Raw genomic sequence first — 18,299 nt, forward strand, 5'->3', positions numbered from 1 at the left:
TGAACATTAACAAAAACCTGAGTTTCATTCACAATCTGTTTTACTGTAAAAAACAAAAAAATAATCACAGAATCACACAATGTTAGGGATTAGAAGAGACCTCAAAAGATCATCTAGTCCAATCCCCTTGATGGAGCAGGAAGACCTAGATGAGGTTACACAGGAAGGCATCCACACAGGTTTTGAATATCTCCAGAGAAGGAGATATTCCACAACCTCCCTGGGCAGCCTGTTCCAGTGTTCTGTCACCCTCACTGAGAAGTTTCTTCTTATATTTAAGTGGAACCCACTGTGCTCCACTCTGTACCCACTGTCCCTTGTCCTATCATTGGTTGTCACCAAGAAGAGCCTGGCTCCATCCTTGTGACACTCACCCTTTATATATTTATAAACATTAATAAGGTCACCCTTCAGTCTTCTCCAAGATAAAGAGACCCAGCTCCCTCAGCCTTTCCTCATAAGGGAGATGCTCCACTCCCTTCATCATCTTCACAGCTCTGTGCTGGACTCTCTCCAGCAGTTCCCTGTCCTTCTTGAACTGAGGGGCCCAGAACTGGACACAATATTCCAGATGCGGTCTCACCAGGGCAGAGTAGAGGGGGAGGAGAACCTCTCGCAACCTACTAGCCGCCCCCCTTCTAATACACCCCAGGATCCCATTGGCCTTCCTGGCCACAAAGGCACAGTGCTGGCTCATGGTCATCTTGCTGTCCATCAGGACCCCCAGGTCCCTTTCCCCTACACTGCTCTCTAATGGGTCATTCCCCAACTTATACTCGAGTTGTTCTTGCCCAGATGCAAAACTCTACTTTTACCCTTAGTATATTTCATTCAGTTTTCCCCCACCCAGTTCTCCAGCCTGTCCAGGTCTCCCTGGACAGCAGCACAGCCTTCTGGTGTGTCAGCCACTCCTCCCAGTTTGGTGTCATCAGCAAACTTGCTGACAGTGCACTCTATTCCCTCATCCAAGTCATTGATGAATATGTTGAATAGTACTGGTCCCAGTACTGACCCTTGAGGGACTCCACTAGATACAGACCTCCAACTAGACTCTGCCCCATTGACCACAACTCTCTGGCTTCTTTCCTTCAGCCAGTTCATAGTCTACCTCACTACCTGATCATCCAGACCACACTTCCTCAGTTTAGCTGCGAGGATGCTGTGGTAGATGGTGTGAAATACTTTACTGAAATCAAAATAGAACACATCCACTGTTTTACTATCATTTATCCACCTGGTTACGACCTCATAAAAAGCTATGAGGTTGGTTAAGCATGACTTTCCCTTGGTGAAGCCATGGTGACTGCCCCAAATACCCTCTTATCCTTGATATGCCTTGAGATGGCACCAAGAATAAGTTGTTCCATCACCTTTCCAGGGATGGAGGTGAGGCTGACCGGTCTATAGGACCCGGGTCCTCCTTCTTGCCCTTTTTGAAGACTGGAGTGACATTTGTTTTCCTCCAGTCCTCAGGCGCCTCTCACATTCCCCACGACTTAGCAAAGATGATGGAGAGTGGCCTAGCAATGACTTCAGCCAGCTCCCTCAGCACGCATGGGTGCATCTCATCAGGACCCATGGATTTATGGATGTCCAGTTTGCTTAACTGGTCCTTAATCCAGTTCTCATTAACCAAAGCAAACTCCTCCATTGTCCTGACTTCCTCTGGGGCCTCAGGGGTACAGGGCTCCTCAGGACAGCCTCTGGCAGTATAGACAGAGACAAAGGTGGCATTCAGTTACTCTGCCTTCTCTGTATCATCTGTCACTAGGGCACCCACCTCATTCATTAGTGGGCCTACACTGCCTCTAGTGTTAGTTTTATCTGCCATGCATTTGAAGAAGCTCTTTCTGTTGTCCTTGATTGCTCTTGCAAGGTTTAATTCTAAGGAGACCTTAGCTTTCCTAGTTACCTCCCTGCATTCTCTGACAACCTTATATTCTGACAGCCTTATATTCTTCCCAAGTGGCCAGCCCCTCCTTCCATGATCTGTAGACTCTACCCTTCCACTTGAGCTTACCTAGCAGTTCCCTGTTTAACCACACAAGTCTCCTGGCTCCCTTCCTTGACTTCCTACCTGTCGGAATGCTCTGATCTTGAGCTTGGAAGAAGCAGTCCTTGAACGCTAACCAACTCTCTTGGGCCCCTTTACCTTCAAGTACCTTGTCCCATGGGTACATGGGACCTAGCCATTGCTTGAAAAGGCCAAAGTTGCCCCTACTGAAGTCCAGGGTTGCAATTCTGCTTAGAATTCTGTTCCTGCCACATGACATCGCTGCAACCAAGGCAGCCCTCAACTTTTACTACTTCAACCAGACCCTCCTTGTTAGTGAGGATGAGATCCAGCAGTGCTCCTCTCCTAGTCGGCTCATCCACCATTTGCATCAGGAAGTTATCATCAATGCACTAGGGGAACCTCCTAGACTGTGGCTGGCTGGCTGAGCAGTCCTCCCAGCAAACATCAGGGAAGTTAAAATTCCCCACAACAACCAGGGCCTGCAATTGCAAGGCTGCTTGCTCTCTCTGTAGAAGGCCTCATCAACTTCCTCAGTCTGATCTGGTGGCCTGTAATAGACACACACAACAGTACCACCCCTGCCAGCCTGCCCCTGAATTCTCACCCACAGACCCTCAACTCGGTCCTCATTCACCCCTGGACAGTACTCAATACATTGTAGTTGCCCTCTCACGTAAAGAGCAACTCCACCACCACGCCTGGCTGGCCCATCTTTCCTGAGAAGGACATAGCCATCCGTGACCACATTCCAGTCATGTGAGCTGTCCCACCATGTCTCCATAATTACCATCAGATCATAATCTCCTGACCAAACACAGGTTTCTAACTCCTCCTGCTTATTCCCCATGCTGCGTGCTTGGGTGTACAGGCATTTCAGAGAGCAAGCTGAGCACACTGATTTCACCCTAGCGGGGTGGGAGACCTCCCAGTCTTCATCAACACTAGAGTGCTGCCCCACTGGTGCAAGCCCAGCTACAACTCCATACCCCTTCAAATCTAGTTTAGAGCTCTCCAAGTGAGCCCTGCTAATTCCTGTCCCAGCATCCTTTTGCCCCTGTGATATAAACCTTTCCTGTGTATTACTGTCTGGACTGGAGTATTATAAAACCAGCCATTATCAAAGAACCCAAAGCCCTGCCTGTAGCACCAGTCTCGTAGCCAAGCATTTATGGACTGGATCCTTCTATTCCATCCCAGGTCATCACCCAAAAATGGAAGGAGGGAAGAAAAAAAATCACTTGCACCCCAGACTCTTTCACCAACTGTCCCAAAGCCCTGAAGTCTTTCTTCATTGCCCTCAGACTACGGGATGCAGCTTCCTCCCCACCTGTCTGGAAGATCAGCAGTGGGTAGTAGTCTGTCGAGTGCACCAGGTTGGGGAGTCCCCTGGTGATATCCCTGATCTGGGCTCCAGGTAGACTCCACACTTCCCTATGATGAGGATCAACTCTGAATATTGGGCCCTATGTTCCTCTCAGAAGAGAATCACCTACTACAATTACCCTTCTTTCTTTCTTATCAGAGGCAGTCTTGAGGTGTGGTGTCAACTGCCTCTTCCTTTGTGACCTTATAGACAGGCCTTGCATCACATCCTCACTTACCTCTCCTTCAAGATCCAGGGACTCAAACCTATTACAGAGGGGCATCTGGAGAAGCAAAGCAGGCAGGGAGGGGCGTCACCTGTGACACTAAACTGGGACTTGCTTCCAACCTTCCTCATCTTTTTGGTCTCCTGCCCCCACCTGACAGCAACAGGGCAGGGGCTGTCTCAGGTATCCCCCTTCTGCCCAACAGAGTGGGGGGTCCGTCACCTTTTGGGGGGGTATCTCCCTGGAGTCTTTCTAGCCGGAACACCAAGGAGTAAATCCACCAGTCAATCTCCTTGTCACACTCCCTGATGGTCCTCAGTCTCTCAACCTCCTCCTTAAGTTCCACCACCATGCTGAGCAGATCTCCCACCTGCTCACACCTCACGCAGGTGGAATGCTGCCTCTCTCCCGCAGCAGCAGCCTCTGGCACTCCCTGCAGCCAGACACCTGAACAGCCACAGATCGGGGCAGGTCCTCCATCTGGGTCAACACAGTCTTTTTGGGGCAAGCTCTCTCTCTGGAGGAGACCATGGTCAGCTGCAGTCTGAGAGACTGCCAATAGGTGAGATGGTCTACTCAGCAAGGAGGGACACAACCTCTGCACCCTGCTGCATGAGCTACTGCACCCGCTGCTGCAGCACAGTGTGGGTGGTACTCACAGCCTCACACGTTGGTGTCACCTCCCAGCGCCTGGAGCGCTGCCCTTCCTGAGGCTTTTTCAAGGTTGGGGCAGGGGTGTGATCACCGTTACCCTGGCAATGCCCACACCACATCAGCCACTCTCACAAGAGCTGCTGGGTGCTGCCGGGTCCTGAAACGCTCCTGTACCTCAAGATGTGCTGCCGCAGCTCCGGCTGCGCTGGCTCTGATCATCCAACCTTAGGGACTGAGTGCTAGTTTCAGGTTTCGACCAGTTTTAAATCTCCCACTGTTACTGTGGCAACACCCACACCCCATCAGAAAATCAAAACCCCAAAACCTCTAGGTAGAAGTGGAAGTGTGGATAACAAAAGCAAACAACAAAACCCCTGTAAGAAAATTCACCTATTGAAATGAGGTGGTGGCAGCAGCCACAGCAAGAAGCCAGTGTGTTACCATACTGAAACAAAGTTGAGCAGCAATTTTCCACACTTTTCTCCTGCCCTCCACCTTTTCTACCCATCCACCTGACTCTCATTTGCAGGTGTTTGAATGCCAGTGGTCTCACTGGCACTGTGTGAAGCCAACAGATCACTTCTAGGACTACAACAGTGCTGACAGATGTTACAGCTTCTTCAAGTGTACACACTTCCCTCCTGCCTTTACACTTATAAAATAAATAAATGTAGCTATATGGATACACATGCCTCAGGTTAGGGTCTAACACTTGCTTCAGACTTACTTTGGCCCAGTAAAAGAAGGGATGACATTTAAGAGTCTGAAACAGAGTATTAGTTGTCATTTTACCTGAAATAGCTGAGCTGAGGATAAGGAATAAGGAACTGATACTTCTCCTGTACCTTACTATCCCATTATCTAGCCTCTAATCCTAAATAAGAATGTCATTAGTCCTAGAGGTATAAACAGAAACTTACGTATGCTTAAAAAAATAAAAACAGAAAGCAATTGTGACCCTATGCAAACCTGCTACAGCATCAAGTGTAAACACCATTACATAGAAGCAAAGCAGAACAGCATTTTCAATGCCAATAGTTCTCCTCTTTTCCTGCACTCTTCTGAGAATAATGGATAACTGGACTTGACAGCAGGTGTCATCCAACATGCCTATCTCTTGTCTAGGTGCCACAAGAGAAAGGACCGGTACTCTACCCAAGGAATAAGACTACATGAGGCCTAGAACTTGTGCTTTGAGGTGCTCATTGAGAGAGTTCAGACAGCCAAAGGATCTAAATTCATGACCCATACTGTGGTTTCAGAATTGTATTTTACAGAAACCAACTCTGAAGATGAACACAGAACTTCCCAAGCATCCAGAGGAGGAGGGGGTGGAAGGGCGGGTGGGGCAGGGGTGGGACCCAAAACCAACCAAACAAACAATGAGGAATTTTGAAAGCCTGACAACACCACAAGGAAGCTCAAAGTCTGGTCTGCCTCCTTTAGAGTTAGTTGTGACAGCACAGCATAGATTCTGGGTATTATGCTTTGCTTCACTCCTTAGTACTATGGGCCATATAAATGGTAAAAGGATCTTTGTCTCTGAGAGTTCATCTACTCCTGCTGCTTACAATCCTTGCCTGATGTCATAATCCATCATCTGTGACAAAAGAATTTTGTTCAGAGCAACTAACAAGGATGTCACAGAGGATTAGGATTTTGGATTAAGGAGCAAAGCGACAGAAGCACAGGAAGGCTTATAAAACATGAAGATTGTGTTACCACGCACATGCCCTTCAGTGCTAACAAACAAGGAAAGAGAAGATGACAGACAATTTATACTATACAGTAGAATTGGTTCTAAAATACCAATGCAATCAGGGTCCAGGCCTATTTTTAATCTTATTCCTTTGGCAACACTTACAGCAGGAAGTATTTAAAAGCAAAGTTTCAGAAATAGTCTTCACTTAATAATCTGAGATACATCTGATAAATCACACCATACTTTTAACTAATAAAATATCCACACTGACTTAAATTTTCTCCTTAAATTGCCAACACACTAACAAGACTTGCTAATTCTGTTGAATGCATTTTTGTTCAAAAACGTTAGTTTTGTTGTCTGCAGCTGGGCTCGGTGCATTGTCTTCCTCATGACACATGCACAGTGTCATGGAGATTGAGTGGGCAGTAGGTATAGAATAAAAATGGAGATGTCCTCAGTGTAGATGAGCATCCCCCACTAGCAGAAATTTGACTTGCTCTGTCTTCTGTTCAGACTAAGCCTATCAACAAAGCCAGCTGCTAAGGAACATGAGATGGCAAAGCAGAATTCTTCAACAATGTCCATTTGATCTCTATTTCTGCATCACTCAATTTTACTAGAACAGCTCAGTATATGAGGACTTGCAGGATCTCAGATGTTGTTGTGTCTCCCTCCTTGGGAAGGAGTCCAGTATTGCACTTTTCTTCCAAGTTTCCCAGCTAGAAGTATGGTTTGTTTGTTAGTTTTACCACTAAGTATTTGAAGAAAATGACCTTAGAAGAGTATAGTAGCCAGATCTCTTATCCATATTCTGCTTGAAAAGATTACTTTGTCTTACTAACTCTTTCCTGCAGTTTCAACTGTGTGGCAGGTTTCTCTTTGCCCTGAAACGAAAAAAATTTAATTTACTGCTGCACATTGCTGAAACTGCCATGTTTCATCCCACAGGTGGGCACATTTCACTGGCAAGAGAAGCCATTCCTGCTGTGTCATTTGAAAGCTCTTTGCAGAGAAAAGAACTTGAGGAATAAAAGACAGTATTGTGTCCATCATTCTTCCGAGTTACATGAGGAATCAGTTTCTTTGTGCAAGAGCAGCAGGATTATAATACAACTGCTTTGTGCTTTGATCATAACTAGCAATAAGCATCAAGCTACACACACCGTTTTTGCTCTTGCACACAACACCTTCCTTCACACATTGAAAATTAATTCCTATTGAAAAGAATCTACCATTCGTATTAAATGAAGTGCTCATACACATGCTGGTGAGGAAAAAAAATAATCCAAACAATACAACAAAAAGTCAACTGCATAAAAGGGAGTATGCCTGGACCTGAGATGTAACAAGGGACAGGGAGATGCAAATGAAGTAGAGGAAGTAAACAGAAGTATTCAGACATTCAGACACAGAAAATAAAAGCAGAAAGGAAAAACTGAAAGGCCTGTATGTGAACAAGAAAAATACAGTTATAGTAATTGGAAAAACACCCTTCACGACTGCAAATCACAGCAGTACAACAGTACAAGGCTTCATGGCCCATTCTGAAATAACCAAACCTATTTAGCAAAGGTTGTTTTCCTGAAAAGCCACTAATCCACATTATGTACTCCAGACAAAAGTTTCCCCTTAGGCTTCAGCGTGATCAGGTGTCTCCACCTGAAGCAAAACTATTCCTATAGGGTTAAGACCTCTGTAACAATATGAGTTTGAGCTGGTATGTTCTTCACAGCTGTGACAAACTTCTAGGTTCTGAGGACTCTGGAGAAATCAAAACAAAACTGTTTGTTCCTAGATCTCTTCATGCTGCATTCACTTCAACAGACATCAGAAAACTGAGCAGGAATGCCTGGGCATGTATTCTGATGGACACACAAGTGACTAGAGAGACCAACGGCAGCTGCAGCCAGAGAGACACAATATTTGCTGATGTCTAATGCAAGTCCCAGACTCTCTGCCACAGTTTAAATGGATAGCATAGAACACCTCAGTCCTAAAGCTATTTACATCTCAGCATACGTCCAGGATTCTTTTTTCCCTTACATCAGTCCCTGCCCACGTATCCTTCATATTCTTTCAAATCTCATCCTTTACCACTTTCATTTACATAAACTTCAGAAATTCCCTATAAGCAGCACCTAATACTCTCTAAATCCCTAACCTCTGTAAGGCAGAGTACTTCAACTTTTTACAGCTGGGAGCAGGACAGAGATGACAACAAAATATGGTCACAGTCAGATATTCCACATGTATAGAGAACAATACATTGATCTAACTTCTGCCTAATTCTAGGCTGTCAAATCTTTCAGATTCAATATTTCATATACATTAAATGGCTAAAATTACCTCAGGCAGTCAGTATCTTTATCTGTCAGGTAACAGGGTGCTTCCTAATATGCTTCTGTATATTAACAACTGCTACAGTGATAAACTGTTTATCCATTAAAATTTCCTTGGTTCCTCCAAAAATATTTTTATCATTTTTCTACTGAGCCATAGAATGCCAAACCCTACCTAAAAACACCAATGATATTCTGAAACAGAGGTAGTTGCTACCTACCTACGCCTGGAATTTGGAAGAGGAATATTTTAATTTGAAAAACACATCTATTGCATTAGGTCAGGTCAACAATGTCACCAGGTCTTCACAGTAAACACAGTGAATAGAAAAGGAATTCATGGACCACATGACTGAAGACATGTTGGGAAGTCTTGTCTCTATTTCAGAGAGTCAAACAGGAACATGTTTTCTTCCACAACAAAAGCTTAGACATAAAATTTCAAGATGATTAAGCCGATACCATAACAGATACCATCTGTGGTTTCAAAAAAGTTAAACAGAGACACATTGCTCAATGCCTCCAACTTCCCCTTATACCCAAGACCATTCCCTCCTTTTCCATTAAAAAGGATGATCATTTTCCTAAGCTTCCACAACATTCAGGAACAAATTAATTTGTACTCAATATTGCAGTCTCTCCAGATAAATTGGGTAGTATACTTTCACTATCATGTTTAAAAGGATAGACCTTGAACACTGTGGAAAACATCTCTCCAGTTATGCTAGTATCAAAGTCCTATTAATTTCTAATAAGCAGGTTTCCTCACTCATGTCCCAGGGAAACAGGCTGTACATAACTGTACCATTAATCCCTTCTTCATTATATATCTCCTAAGAATTAGCCTTCATTAAACTGGTTTTCCACTCTTTACCCCATCATGTCTCCGTAATTCAAGTGTCATGTTCTCAATTACTGCCTGGCCTCTCCTCTTTGAGCCATCATCTTTGACTTCTCCCATTTTTTCCCCCCTTTTCTACTGGAGCTACTCTCAGTCTCTTTAATGGCTTTCATTTGAGTAGCTTCAGTATTTTAACACCATACACATAGTTCTCAGCCCTTTGGCAATCTTGAACATTGTTACTTGATCCTTTTTATCTTAGCAGGCAATAGTAATAAAAGATGCCAGTAAGAATTTCATGTGAGGATCAACATCATGAAACAGCCCTATCTGCTTTGTAAAAACAATCAGAGACTATTCAGTAAGAGGTTCTAAAAAAAGGGCTATGAGATACACTCAAATCTGTAGGTACAAAAGGATCAGGCATGACCACTCATATGTTTGATCAGTTATGGTTTGTAAAATGCCATCTAGCTACTAAGGCAATTTACTAGGGTTTTTTGTTTGGTTTGGTTTTTAGCTGAAATTCCAGAAAGTTATTTCTGTGTATTTTGGTTTGTTTATTTGTTTTGTGGGGTGTTTTTGTTTCGGGTTCTTTGTTTGTTTTGTTTTTCCAAGTCTAAATTAAGCAACCAGCTTTTACCTCCTGGTCTCACTCCTTAAGGTCAGTACTGAAGAATCCAAGTCAGCTTTTTGTTTTGCACAGCTCTGAGGACCTTCTGTGTCTCTATACACAGCAGCTATTTGCCTGAACAATAATTAGGCATTTCAGGAAATCAACTTGTGCTCTCATGGATATTCAGAGATTGATACAGTCAAACCCCGCCACAGTCAACAGAAAGACCTCGATTGTCTGCCATGTCTGTCTTCAACCCAGATATCCTCTCCAGAAGGCCTGGAGTTCTGTTCCTGTCTCAGAGGTGTGACTGCATCCAGTAAAAGGTATCAAATGTTACATAAAAGCATCTTTCAGTTCAAACCAGTAATGGGGAAAAAGAACCTTCTCTACCTTGCAGGTCAGCTTTGGTCAACTCAACTTTGTTAGCAAAAAATAAAATAAAATAAACACACAAAAAAAGCAAAAACAATAAACAACAGGTTAGTAAAAAGGCAGATAAATCAGGGTCACATCACTTCAAATAAATAAAAACAACTGGTACAACCATCACAGCCAATGTGCATAATTAATACATGCAGAAATGACAATGTAATCAACAAGTACATAGAGGGACGTGGCTACCTTAACCCAATAAAGCAACAGATAACAAAACCACAAACAAGACAGCAAATGCATTTCATTCACACACACAAGGTCATAGAATTTGCAGATAGTGGAAAGAAAAATAAATAAGTTATCATTCTTAACACTCATCTGTCAGCATTTACCAACAATTTAGGAGAGATTTTAATCTCATTTGAGAAATACTTAGAATCCATTTAAGTTTAAAAAAAAAAAAAATCTATTTGGCTTTCAGTACATGAATTAAGAATATTTTTATTTTGTTACTACATCCAGGCTCTGGATCAAAACTTAAATCTTCTGTCCCTTATAAAAGCACAGATTTCCTTGGCTTTTTAGGCCAAAGTGGATTTATTGCCAGAAAACCACAGGGAACTGACAACTCTAGAAGATGACATCTGTTTATCCCAAGAACTACACCTGACACTGGATGTAAAGTGACAGTAAAACCTTGCACCCTCACAAGTTGTTGCCTGCTCATGGATTTCAACAAGAAAACTTGCATCAACAGGCAAAGTGATAGCTCAGGCTTTAGACCCACATAATCTCTGTCAACCTCATCAGAGCAATCAACAAAACAACAGTAGTACAAGCTCACACATTCACCTAGGTATGAATGATCTTGTTATCTGTAGTCAAATCACAGTCCACATGGCAAAAAAGAATCATAAATCTACAAAGTCTGACTCAAGATCCAACTACACTTTCTGAAAATTGCAGAGCACAGAAAAGCAAACCAAAATAATCCCACTGATGCTCTTGCATTTAGATACAGGATTTTTTTTTTTTTTTGAGTCCAGTTCACAAGGAAGCCACACAGATTTTTTTTTTTTTTTTTTTTTAATGTGTTATATCTTGATTCTAAGTTTTCTCTTTCAGCATGGAAAAAGCAAAGGACAAGATGGGACTACAGGCAGCAGCTCCTGAATCCCTTGTCACTGAAGTTTACGTATTTCTATTATACAGTACAATGGGAACAACAAAACACCAAATCACTGACCACATTTCTCAAAAGATGGTTATTTAAGAAGTGCATACTCACCTTTATAACCTTCCATTCTTAAAATTTCTAATATCACAGCTGATACTGAAGAGAGATTGGAAGTTCTCCCTTTCTCCCATTGTCTCCTTTTACATTAATACCCAATAAATTAGGCTTGGCATCTACAGATGACATTTCCTGTGCTTCCTATGAAGTTTAACATTTTGAATCTTTACTATTGTTTTACAGTCCAAGAATGACTCAAGGTGGCAATTTCCTTCCCTTTTCAGCTAGTCGGAGTTTTCTTCCCACTTCTACTACATTGAGCCCCAAAAGCCCCAGAGTTCTTTAAACAAAATGCAAAATAAAGCAGGGGATGGAAAGAGGAGAAGGATGCATTTCTTCATGCATCTTCCTCGACACACATTCTAACAAAGTAATTTCTGTGTAACAAACAAGCACTTTCTGTAACTTCCCGGCTCCTTATCTTTGTAGCTGAGCTGGAGCAAAACTTATACTTATTCCATAATTCCAGCAGCACTGTGACAATGGAAAACAAAAGCATAAAGAACAGGAGAACTGTCAAACCATCATAGAGTAAATTAATGTGCCTCTACTCAACAGACAACCTTTGATTCCACAGAGAAAGTGAAGTATCTCCAGATTTAAACTTTCACTACTGAGTAGATGAAGAGTGAAATCCTTGCTGACATTATCCTGCTGTGAGATTTAAAGCATGAGATTAGGTTTTCTTCTTTCCACATACTGCTTAGTATGCAAAATGCATTTCTGATTATCCAGCCTGTATGTGTCATTCATGCTTTTCATGCAACAGTGAATTCAAAAGGTTAACTATACTATTTCACGGAAAGTAGAACAAGATTATGACTTTACTGCAGGATCTGGAAGAAGATTAAATTAGGACAAAAAAAAGTCCCAAAACATCTGGAACAGTGTCAGTAAGTTTAATATTAATCACTCTCTCTTGTGAGCAGGTGTTATCGGTGGAACAGGTAAGAAAAGATGAAGAGGAAAGGAAGAATACAGGTCTCTAAAGCACACAGAAACTACCTTGTAGAAGAAATATAACAGTCTTTAACCACTGCTGTTGGGCTGGTTTGGCTAGGGACAGGATGAGGTGAACGTATTTAGAATGTGAAGCTGAATTTCAGATAGCTCTATTGCCCATGGTAAGCAACATGAAGATGTCCAAACAAAGGAAAGGAAAACAGAGGAGGATATAAGGCAAATCAATAAAGAGGTGGAAAGACACCCCAAATGCAGGAAGTACTCATTAATAGTTAGGGCAATGTCTTTAAACTTCACAAAGATTGGACACGTGCTTTATTTCTTCCAGGACCAGTGAGGAAAAAGCAGCAAGTTGTTCAGTCTTGACTTTTGTAAATGGAATAAACTGATCCATTCATCTAGCAGTAAGACCAAGAATGAAGTAATCAGCAAAAAGAATTTATTTTAGAAGTCTAGAATCAAGGAGGAGTAGATCTGGAGTTTAAATAGGTTTACTTCCAAGGAGGGAAAGAAGGTCAGCTGGAACAACATTTTCCATCCTCCAACTCTTGCATACACACCACAGTGCAACATCTTTTCTCTCAAGCTGTGTATGTCTGACATAGACATGGAAATAGCCCATATTACTCAATTTCAGAAGCTGTATAAAAACTTCCAACCACAGCCCATAAGCTGTTGAGTTGGAGGCCACAAAGAACTAGGTCACAATAGACAGCTTCTTTTCCTCAGTTTCTAATACTTTGCTCATCTCTAGTGGCTTCCACACACTACTTCAAGGTACTCTGCAAGATATAGCTGAATGTCTACTCTCATCGCGAATAGGTAAATACCATGAATACCTGTTTCATGGGTGGGGATAGCAAGGCCAAAAGCAGGCGGCAGGCATGATTGGAAGCTTCCAGCAGAAGTGGGCTCCTATCATGGAGTCCTTTCTGAGAACTGACCTTGTGTCTTCAGGGTGTTTAGTACCCTGACCCAACACCGACCATTTAAGTGTCAACAACTTCCCTACCTTTTGTAGCTTTTCTCTCAGGCCCTCTCAACAATCCCTTTTTTGGGTGGTTCCCTTGTTATCTAAAAGATCGTGATGAAAGCTACAGTTGGCACAGCAGCTAAAGATACTCTGCAGAAAACAAACAAATATATTGGTATAAGGTCATTACCCTGAAACTTCATTCTTCTCACAGTTGTGTGTAGCACATCAACCCAGAACAGATTTTACACACCAGGCAGCAAGAAGGTCTCTGGCTTTGCTAAATACCTTCCAGGGAAACACAAACTGCTAGTACAGATCTGATCAGACCTTCAAGATTAATTAAGAGCTACCTGTTGTTCCCAAAAAAATCAGAAATGTAGCAATTGCAAAAGAGCAATAAAAACAAACCAGATTACCACACACAAAAAAGAAGTGGTGTGTGGTGTGAAGCTTTAACTCCACGGGCTCATTTGACATTTCAGACACTCTTAAGTTCTCTTCTTTCAGATAATCACCCACAAAATCCTTTGTCAAAAGCAACAGTCCTATAGGAGACATTAAAACACAGAAAAGGTCAGTATGGCAGCTATCATCTTGTTCAGCACATTAGTGATTGAACAGCAGACTGAAACCTTAAGTTTGTACAGCACACAAGGAAGATGCATAATGCAAAAGGAAGCTGACACTTCAGTTAACAAATGAGATAAAGAGGCTACTTAGCTGTGCTATCCTAAACAAATCCCACCACAGATAATTTAAAGAAATTATAGGAATAAAACTGATAGGAAGAGATAAAGTAATTCTTGCCTTAAGTATTGGGTTTTGCGTTTTTTTTTTAGCACTACTATACACTATTAAACACCAGCCACTTTCAGTCTCAAGGATGCCTGTATTTCAGTTAACGACTCTGTCTAAGCCTAAAAATGTTTTGGGATTCTCAAGGTCCTAAAGAAAAAGTTCTCATATAAATATAATTTATATTGAAAGTGCTTCCTGCTCAAACGGGAGCACTGCCTTACCCATCACTGGAACACAGCTAATACTATAATGTCATAGATTTGTGCTTTGGTGCACAGCAAGGCTTAACTATGCTTGAACACATAAGAGGAACAATGTGGTCAAGGACACATAAGAGGAACAATGTGGTCAAGGAAGTCCAATGGCTAGCTTAAACCAAATAAAAGAAGGTGGTGGTAGAATACACTAAAGAACATTGCTTTCCTATTAAAGTAGGGTACTGAAATAAAGGAATAGAGATAGCAAATGCCACCAGGATGGAATAGTGCCACCCACTTGTAGTGGTCTTGATCTGTCTTAGGTGGGGGAGTGCTGGCTGCTGACCTACATCTCACATTCTACTACTCTTCAGGCTTTCTTCCTCCCACATCCTTTGGTTGTCCTGAGATCAAACTGATAAGTTTCAGAGAAAACAGCCGTCCCTTTGTAATCTGTTCTGCTTCTGAAAGCAAAGCCGCTCAAGAGACAAGCATTAGCAGAAGTCTCTCTCACATCATGTTTGGAAGGCAAGATTCATATGTGGGGATGGAATGACATTTTGTTAAGCATGCATGTTCTCATCATTTACATGATCCCACTGCCCTTCATCATGAAATAAGGACATCCTGCAAATCAAGACATAGCACAATGATTCACCCAAAAAGCCTGCAACTGTTTATTACAAACACATTTAAACACCATGAGACAACATGAACTGTTTGGGACTTCAGCCCTTAAACACTTTGTTAATGCTGCACCTAAGATCACTTCAGATGGAATCAAAATAGGGAGATTTAAACAAGGATCCAACATGCTTAGAGTTTTCTTTCTTTAGAGTAAGGGAAGACAAGTGTGGCTTTCAGTGGCAACTGTAAGAATGGCCACCAGTAGGCATCAGGCAAGATGTGAGATGAAGACTTGGGGATTGCTGTGATTGAAAAAGCAAATGAAACATCTTTCTGGTGAGTTAATTATCCAGTTTTTTTACTCATCTAAACACGTTGGCAAATAGAATGTCTTCCTCTTCAGCACTTCCCTTGGTATTGAGCAGGGACCATTCAGGAAGATAGCACAGGCACTACTTTGCTATCAAGTTCTTCCAAAGGCAGAATGAGGGTTACCATTGACCTTCCCACCCAGTTTTTTAGGTCTGTCTCCAACTTTGGATCTTGTTTGAAGGGCTTTAGAAGAGAAGGGGAACTCACATTCCTGACATATCTAAGAGAGAATGAGCCTCCACAACCAGGCAGTAGCTGTGCTGGTACCAGACTGGCACACAGAGACATTAAGTGCGACATTACATTTTTTCAGGAGTGGCACTGACATTGTATAAGCTCAGTAACAGGACACTAAATCAAAGAACTACACTGGGTACAGAAGAAGGAAACATCATCACTCTAATAATGGTGCAGAGTCTTCTGGGAAAGCATCATGACTCTGTTCCTGAGCCACACACAGAACAACAGGTTAGTCTAATGAGAGGTTCCCTGAAAGAGAAAAGCTAGGAGAGATAACATGAAGGTTATAGAGCCAACAGATAAATCTAATTTTAAACAGAAAAATAAGCAGAATTCACTAATACTAGAGAAGAGCTTTCAGTGCACTGAGCATAATCAAGAGACATTTTCAAAACACCCAAAATGATTTTTTTTTCCCTTGAACCTTTGTAAACAACAACAAAGAAAAGCTGCACTTCTTTTGGCATTTTGGCTCTACCACAAGTGGGCAAAACCACAAGTTCTGCTGCTCTATGCCCATTTCCATGAGGAACAACATGGTTAACAGACATTATTAAATACAGCAGAAAGACAGAAAAAAAGAACAGTCTACAGTTGTGCAGCACTGAACAATGTGAAATCAGAGTTGACATTGAGTAAGCTCCTGTGACAGGACACATAATTCTCACAAACCAGAGTATTATTGTGGGAGCGTGGAAGGAGGGATGAGGCACTGGAGCTCCCAGCCAACCAGAATACTGGGAGACAAGGAAGTGATCAGATTTAATTGGACTGCCAATTTTGTGTTTCATGAAGACTCAAAGATAACACGAGATGATACTTTCAATCCTAAGAAGGGAGAGTCTTGACAAGTGGTAAGGCTTCAGCATGATGTAACCCGCAATCTTGACATGGTAGGGAAATATGATCAAGGAGTAATTTCACTTTGTGAATTTTTCTTTTTTTGTGGTGTTTTCTGAGATGATGTCTTGAAAGATCAGTTAGGGACATACATCATCTTAGAAAACAGGCATACCAGACAACTTCACTGATAAAATAAAACTAACTTAATCTAGTGATTGGTAGCCAACACAGCAGACTGGTATTCAGTGGGGCTAGTGATTTTCCTTTAACTCAGCCAGCAAAACGTTGGCATTTTTGATGGTAAGTAACCCAAGTGCTTTGGGAATTGATGCCATATGCACGTTACTGAGTCAGTGCTGCTGATGTCAATATTATTTTAATTGATGGGAGCATAGCAGGAACAGTAAATTATTTAAAGCTTCAAGAAATCACTACTATTCACATGCTCCAAAAAGTCACTCACACATATTTGTTTCTAAACTGGCTGGAAAAGAGAAACTAGAGAAAAGAAAGGTTTTCCAGACAGCAAAGACCATGCCCCCAGTGCTTTCACTGGAGGCCTACTTCCTCAAAAAGGAGTCCCCGTTTTGGTCTGTTCTTCACCCTTCATTTCCTCCTACCTTCCATTTCCCCTGCCTCTACTTGGGTCTTCAAAACGTTTACTTCTATAGATCCCAAAAAGGGGGCCTCTGGAAGCACAAATTAATTGAATGCTCAGAACCCCTTTCAAAGTACTTTAAAAGTACTGTAATGTTAATAAACCATTCTGAGAAAAGTACTAGTAAATAGTAGTCCATCTCAGTGCCATTCTTTCCATTACTGGATGTACCACTTCATAGGGCACAGAGTATGCAAGAGAATAGCTGCTGAGCTGCTTGCAGAAGCTAGTTATCCTCAAATTGCACTCGGGAGCATTTGGAAGCCATAAGTATAGTGAAGGATGTCACGATGAAAGCAAACTAATGAAATGGACAGTAAGGTGGATAAGCAGATGCAAAGGGAGAAGCAATGAAGTAAGAGTGGAGTGCTTGAGAGGGGAACTTCTCTGAAATCAAGTATACCTTCACATCCACGCTCAATCTGCCCGCTGCGGTGCAGAGCATCATTGATTAGATCAGGCAGACGCCCATTCAAGTCCACAGATGCTAGACAGCCCTGAAATCCATCACGCGAGGCCACAAGCTTTGGGAGGTTGCTATACATGCCTTGAGCTAGGCCAGCAATGTAGAGATCACCTAGAGGAGAAAGGGATAAACATATAAGAAGGAGAAAGTTACATACTTTCTAGAGTGGCTTTACCCTGTTCCTGGCAGCTGCTGAACAGCTGCTCAGAAAAAGATATTGTGCAAGAATTTCTGCCTCCTTCACAAAAAAAACAACACCCCACCCCGAACACACCAAACACCACCCAAAAAACTCCCCCCCAAAAATGTTTGTAATTGCATCCTAACTAGGAAAAACTGTAGGATGACAATTTCTGAAAAGCAAACTATTCTGCTACATGAAGTTGCCAAACAAAGAAAGAAAAAAATGAAAGCCCAAACCAGCAAATTCCAGATTTACTGTTCTGTAATGCATGGCTTCTGTAAGCTTTCTGTTGCTTACTGATTGAGCCCTGCAAAAATAAAGGGCGGAACTGTCAGTCTTGTAGAATTTACCTTTAAGATCCAGATTTTTGGCACCATTGATAACCTGAGTGACCACCTTAGTGTCCACCTTTAGGCTGTGTGTGTTACTGTTATCTCTGGTGATGACAACATTGTGCCACTGGTTGTCATTAAGAGGACGATCACTGTTGCCTTTGATAACATTAGGTCCATTTCCAAGGTCAAACACATAGTGTATATACC

General features: G+C 42.1%; 1 protein-coding gene across 4 annotated transcripts in view; it reads right to left on the reverse strand.

Annotated features, from left to right (window-relative positions):
* NRXN3 (neurexin 3) overlaps window positions 1–18,299 on the reverse strand; it is a gene marked incomplete at its 5' end in the record, with an annotated part of 972,314 nt that overhangs the window by 545,002 nt on the left and 409,013 nt on the right. For all 4 annotated transcript variants that reach the window (XM_082057637.1, XM_082057638.1, XM_082057640.1 and 1 more), the window contains 2 exons: window positions 17,511–17,684; window positions 18,108–18,298. In XM_082057637.1, the coding sequence (XP_081913763.1) occupies window positions 17,511–17,684; window positions 18,108–18,298 (365 nt within the window). The remainder of the gene's footprint in view (window positions 1–17,510; window positions 17,685–18,107; window position 18,299) is intronic.

The sequence above is a fragment of the Streptopelia decaocto genome, assembly GCF_964273445.1.
Source record: "Streptopelia decaocto genome assembly, chromosome: 7".
NCBI lineage: Eukaryota > Metazoa > Chordata > Aves > Columbiformes > Columbidae > Streptopelia > Streptopelia decaocto.